This window comes from Belonocnema kinseyi, chromosome 6, assembly GCF_010883055.1.
Source record: "Belonocnema kinseyi isolate 2016_QV_RU_SX_M_011 chromosome 6, B_treatae_v1, whole genome shotgun sequence".
Classification (NCBI taxonomy): domain Eukaryota; kingdom Metazoa; phylum Arthropoda; class Insecta; order Hymenoptera; family Cynipidae; genus Belonocnema; species Belonocnema kinseyi.
This window is the reverse complement of record NC_046662.1, coordinates 98211357-98217863: the sequence shown is the minus strand read 5'-3', so window position 1 is coordinate 98217863 and position 6507 is coordinate 98211357. Positions and strand designations below refer to the sequence as shown.

Below are 6507 nucleotides of genomic sequence, written 5' to 3'. Positions count from 1 at the left end.
AAGATATTTATTATGTTCTGCATTTATTATAATAGCATCCATCTTCCTCCTTAAAAATCCGGTGCAAAATTAAAAAAAGGTTTAAAATTTACAAAATGACAGCGTTTTTTATGAAAAAATTAAAAATAGATTTTTTTTAAAAACAAACCTTTAAATTTTTTGTTAATTTTTTTGCACCTGTACTTTGATAATGAAGATATATTGTCAATTTCGTGCTTGCTAAATAACTTTTGTAGCCAGGAGAATTCTTTTTTGTTAAAAAAGAATTTTCTACTTTTTCTTCGAAACAGTGATAGATACGAAAAAACGTTAAGATAAAAGTTAGCACGTCTAAAAAAGTTCTACAATAAATGTCTCTTGTTATTTTGCGATTTTTTATAGCTTACGAAAAAGCGTCAAAAACTAAATTTTTAGGGCAAAAAAAATTCTTCCGGCCGAAATTACACTTTTTTCATGTTTTCAAAATTTGAAGAAAAAAATATAAAATATTTTCTTAAAAACTATGAAAAATATCACAAAAGTACTTTTTTAGACGTGCAAACTTTGATCTAAACATTTTTTTCCTATCTATCATTGTTTCCAAGAAAATGTATAAAACTCGTTTGTAACAAAAAAGAATTCTTATGAATACAAAAGTTATTTAGCAAGCATTAGACTTACAAGATATCTTCATTATCAAAGTACAAGTTAAAAAAAAATTAACAAAAAACTTAAAGGTGGGTTTTTGAAAAAATCTATTTTTAATTGTTTCATAAATACCGCTGCCATTTTGTAAATTTTAAACCTTTTTTCAATTTTTCTATGGATCTTTCAGGAAGCCGATGGACGCTATTAGAATAAAAAAGAAAATAATAAATATCTCAATTATCTAGAAAGTTATAGGGGTTTAAAGAAAAAAATTAGGGTTTTTTGGAAAATAAAGAAAAAAATTGAAATACGCATAACTTTTTAGAATAAATTCTGTTTGCAAATCAGAAAAATACGTATCGCCTAATTTTCTCTATTAAAACAACATATTGCGCCCTGGATAGGTTCTGTGATTTCAAGTAAAGAGCCCTACTTGATTTAAAATGGGGTCGGTCATAACATATAGTAAACTGAAACGAAGCAAAAAACGTTTTGTGCTCTGCTTTGTTTCAGTGATGGTCTGTGATTAAAATGTTTCTCAGCAAAATGCAAAGAAGAATAATCGAAGACTTAAAGTCGACGGTATTAAAAATTTACCTGAGTTGTAGAATCTCTCCTTGTAATTAATAAAGGGTGTGTAGGTGTGGTGCTAACATTAGGAGAACCAATGGGACTCGAACTTCCGGAAGTGGAGATACCAGGAAGTGGAAGACTACTTCCAGTGACGGGTGAAATTGCTGGCGGCGTCACCGAAGACATAACGATTGTCGGTGTATTGATGTTTGGTTCCAAAGTCCACGTTTTACATTCGGTCGTTACTGACCTCATTTCAACGGTTAAAGTGCTCGATGTCGCCTTCACTTCAAAACTATTTGACCTGTCGCTTTTATCAGAGCCCCTCTGAGCATCTAAGTAATCCCTGAAAATAAAATTTTCCTTTATTTTTAAAAAGAAATTGACCTTTCATTGTGTTAAAAACAAATTTTTAGAACTTGGACTCCGTCATAAAGGTTTCATGAAGTTATTCCAAGATTTTCTTAAATACATATTGATAGTAAATTTGGTCAAGATGTATATTTAATAAAATAAATTAGTTCACAGAAGTTCTGTTTTTCAAAAGTAAACAATTGTTTTAATTACAGAGTAAATACAAAACTACAATTTTCTTTTCCTTATGCACACAAAAAAATCTAAAGTGAGATTTAGGGAAGTCAAAGCCAATTACCAAGTGCGAACTATCTGTCGAGGAAACATTTGATTTCCTCTATCGTACTACTCAAATATATTATTTTCTTAGCACGTGGAGATACAGAAGACGACGATTCCAAAGGTGACAATGTCTGCTACTTGAATTATATCAGTGCTTCATAACACAGCGTTAAAGTGATAGCTTAAAGCAGTATTTTTTGAAATGCCAGGTATGCACGTGGCATTTGAGTGTAAAAATAAAGGAGCAAATCGTTTTCCAAATAAGAAAAAACTAAGGAAACTGTAGATAATACCTTGTGCCTTCGTACAAGATATATATCTTCACTTACGGTGCTTCCCTCTAAGCTGAATTTGAAAAATTGCCGTTCCATTATAAAGGATTTTTTCTTCGACCATGAACAATCGGATCCCCCTCGATAATTGGTTACATTGCCCTATGTTCAAATTATGTTATTTGGGTTGGCTTACTTATTTCCACCATTCATTTGCCTCACCCTACTGTTAGAGTTTTTTCTGGTAAAGCCCTCGATCACTTTCAATACATTATTCGATTGAACAAAAGGAAACAAATACCGTAACAAAAAATACTAAATATAATTTACTGAAAGCTGAACATCCGATAACGCTACTTCAAAATTTTGACATATCACTCATCCTGAAGAATTGATTTGATTCCTAAAGGATAACTGAAAAAGATTTTTCTGACTAAATCAACAGAATAGCTTAGGGAAAAGCTGAGATATTGGCCATTAAGCGACCGCTAAGTAAAGGCGAGACAGCCCGATTTTGTTAACCATTTTTTTCAAGAACCTTAAGGGCATGTAATACTTAGAAAATTATCGATTTTACCAGTTTTAGGTTCTTTCGGTTTTTTTCTAGATTAATAAATATTTTGCCTTCAACATCTGGGAAATGATAGCGAATATGCTAATGGACGTCCCTGCACACTTTATTTATTTAGGGGTCATTCCAAAAAATTTTGATTTTCTAAAAAGGTGTGTATTTTTCGAGGTTATGTGTTACGATTCTCCCGAGCATTACTTCCAAACTACACGATATTTTTGGCCGAAAACTTTGGACTTACAAATAAACATAGTAACTAATGTCCCGGAACTAACCTTGTTTGTAGGCAATCAAACAAGTTTATTTCATAAATAATTTCCAAATTATCGGACTGATAAGGCTGAAAAACGACCCTAACCTCAAAATAATGCACATGCATAAAATTCTTATTTAGCACAATAATTTTTTTTGTTATTATCCCTCAAAAAAGAGTCCGGGGACGTCCGTTATGATATTGTTTAGCATCTCCGAATTCAGTTTTACAAATTTTTTATTTTTGTGGAGAAAAGCCGTGGGAACTGTACCCGATTGACCACACGACGAATTACCACATGCCCTTAACCTTATCCATATCCCTCTCTGTCTAACTTGCAACGTCTATCACTTGTATCGTTTTTATGAATAAATATATGTTAGTGATAATTGTTAGCAGTTTTAAGGTAGTTCTTAGTGGTTTGAATGCGTTTTATGTTTAAAGGCTTCTCTCGATCACTTTTCGTGTTTTGTATGATAACCCTAAAAATTAGAATGTTTTGTAAATGCATTTCTTTATAACTGTTCATTCTTTCTCTTACAATGTATCTTTGTCCAGAAATTCGGAATGAGTAGTCAACTATTTTTTATAAATTTCAAACCACTATACCCAGTCTTTTTTCATAAAAATTACCAGTCTCATGAATAAAAATAGTACCTTGTGATAAAAATATGAAGAAGTGCGCGTTTGGTGGAAGGGCAGTTGTGAGGTTGATAGCTCGAACTGAAGGCAATTCCTGCCCACCTCGTACTCTTCGACAAATTAAAAAACACGAAAAGGAAGACCTTTTTTGGGTATCCCCTACCGAAAAGAATCTTTGAGTATATACTAAAAATTCTTTAGGTCAAAGAAGCTCAGAGAAATTCTCCGCAGGCACTCAGGTAGATATTTTTAAAGGTCCAGGAAGCTCGTTTAAATGGTCTGAAGGCTTTAAAATATCCTTTCCGAAATTGAAATAAGAATACGATCATAAATAACAAGCAGAGAGGCTATCTCAATAGAGTAGCCGACACTCAAGGGTCCTTTGTCAAGCTTTAGGATTAAAATTTAGAAGTAGACTTTTTTTAATTTCATACTTAACAGCTTAAAACATAATAATTTGGAATCTACGGGTTTCGATGACTTCAGATACCTAACTTTTTTTTTAATGTTTAAAATTGGAATTAATAGAACGTTTCTCGTAAATGGAATGAGATACGCCAAAAAAGATAACATTTTTGAATTCAACTAGAAAATTGTATATCAGTATATAAGTTATAATTATAAATAAGTATAATGAGAAAATTCATCAATTAAAAAAAAGTGTTAATAATTTGAAGAGAAATTTAAAAAGGGAGAGCGGATTAGCCACGATCAACTACTGTAAATAACTCTGCCCGCTCGGTACGTGACGACTACAAAAGGAAATGTCAAAATAGTCGAGGCTATTTACTTCCATTTACTTCGCATCTATTTCAATTAACCTCCAAAGTGTACATATCTAAATCTAATTCAGAATTTTTGAAGGATAAGAATAGAAAATTACATTCGCTTCAGAATGTTGACAAAAAATTTCAAAACTAAGTTCAGCAAATACCAATAATTAAAAATTTTTGGGTCAGATCATTTAAAAACTTGGTCTTACACACATTGTAAAAAATACAAATATAATTTCTCGTATTTTCATTAAAAGAAAGGAAAGAAAAACACTGCGTTTTTCGTATAATTGTAATTTAAAGTTTTATTTTTATTTTATTATAAAAACAATTTAAACAGTATTTTTTAGTACAATTTCTGATAATTATTTTCTTACCAATTTATTTTATTATTTTTGAAAATTATATTTAATATTGCCGGTTCTGGACGTTTTACTCCAGCCTTTCTAGCCTTTTATTCTTTCCTGCGTGCCATTCTAATAAATTTAATTTTCTTTTTTCATTTTTGTTCAAAACTTCATTGTTAGACTTAGAAAGGTCCATTTTCGAAGTGTATAACCTCGACTATTTTTCCATTTCTTGCCCAATTCATTTTCCGAATTTTCGATCGCAGCGCTTCCGCGGAATAGAGAAACAGTTCGAAGAAAAACTTATATCAGAGATGAGTTGGGAGATTGCTCATGTAATGGAATAAGAGACTCCGTCAAAATCCGACTGCTAAAAGCGCCCTCTTAGTTTGTGGGTCAACTCCTCGGAGTTAATTCGCAGTTTTCGGCATTTTTCAGACGTTCCGCGTCCGTAGTTGCTTAAGTTAGAGGATTCTAAAAATGAGTTACCATCGCAGTTACAATTACACGAGTTACCATAAATGTAAATGATGTACTGCATATTTACTTACCACTCGAATATTGTTTATTATATAATTATTCTAATGATTCACAATTATTAGTGAGTAGTTATATAATGAAAACTAATTATTTCTTTTTAAAATTAAAATTTTAAATATTATATCGTTACATAGCTATTTATATGCTATAAATTATAAATTATGACTTATAATTTTATTACATTATCTAAAAAGTTTTATGTTCACCTATTTTTTAATGACTGATAAGTTTTATGTATTTTAATTAGGACAGAGCTAAACATTTTTCTCTTTAAAACGTTGAATGCAATCCAAATTCAAAATTCTGTATAAAATCAAGCAGAGGATAAAGCCAATTTATCCATTTCATAAAGAATTGTGAGATTTCTTTAGAAACAAAAAAATAGTATATTGTCAATTATAATACCTTAAATTTGTCTCTGAAACGCTAAAATTAAGTAACTATTATAACATATGTTTATCAGTTACAGATTGTATTAATTAATATATAGTTTGTAGCTAAAATGCATATATAAAGGAGAGTATCCAAATATGAGATACCAACTCTGTTTGGCGTGATTGTCGGAATTCTATGTACTGAATTTAAAAGTAATATAGGTCATTTTAAAGGAAAATTAGTTTTTCATAAGAAGGTAAACTTTTATTAAAAATTTTTTTCATGCTGAAAATACAAAAAATGTAAAAAAGTGCTGTTTCCAAACTCGTCAAACTATTCTCATAATATGAGATACCCCAGGAGATAGCTAACAGAATGCAAAATAAAGTATTATTTTGAATGAAAAACTTCTTTCTATGTTTCCGAAGTATAAATTTACTGCTATTTAGATATATTTAGTTTTTGCAGTAGTCACAAACATTTTTGTAACCAATTTCCCCCGCGCAGCGACAGCGTTATAAAAACCACATGTATCTCATATTATGAGAACCACACCGTGCAACTATGCACTTACTATGCCTGACCTGTACAATGAAAAACTTCAACACTATCGATATTTTCCTACTTAGTTATTCAATCCCTATCACTCCAGACAAACTTTACTGCTAAATACATATTTAATGAATAATAAATAGGGTTTAAAGAATTCCCTTCCAAGAACTCGACCACCATCGATTTCATAAAAAGTTCGCCTATAATCTTTAGAATTAGAAGCCTAATAAAAAATGGACTATACCACGAAATTACTCTTTCTTCAAGGGCTACAAGTTAGTGATAGAACCAACAGAGTGGTTCTCTTAGTTTAGCTGATACCCCGTTTTCTCATATTACGAGAATA

The 6507-nt window shown here is 30.9% G+C and overlaps 1 protein-coding gene across 1 annotated transcript in view; it reads right to left on the bottom strand.

Annotated features, from left to right (window-relative positions):
- Positions 1-6507, bottom strand: part of LOC117175513 — a 265411-nt gene that overhangs the window by 124861 nt on the left and 134043 nt on the right. Inside the window, exon 7 of the mRNA XM_033365220.1 lies at positions 1225-1546. Coding sequence (XP_033221111.1) covers positions 1225-1546 — 322 coding nt within the window. The remainder of the gene's footprint in view (positions 1-1224; positions 1547-6507) is intronic.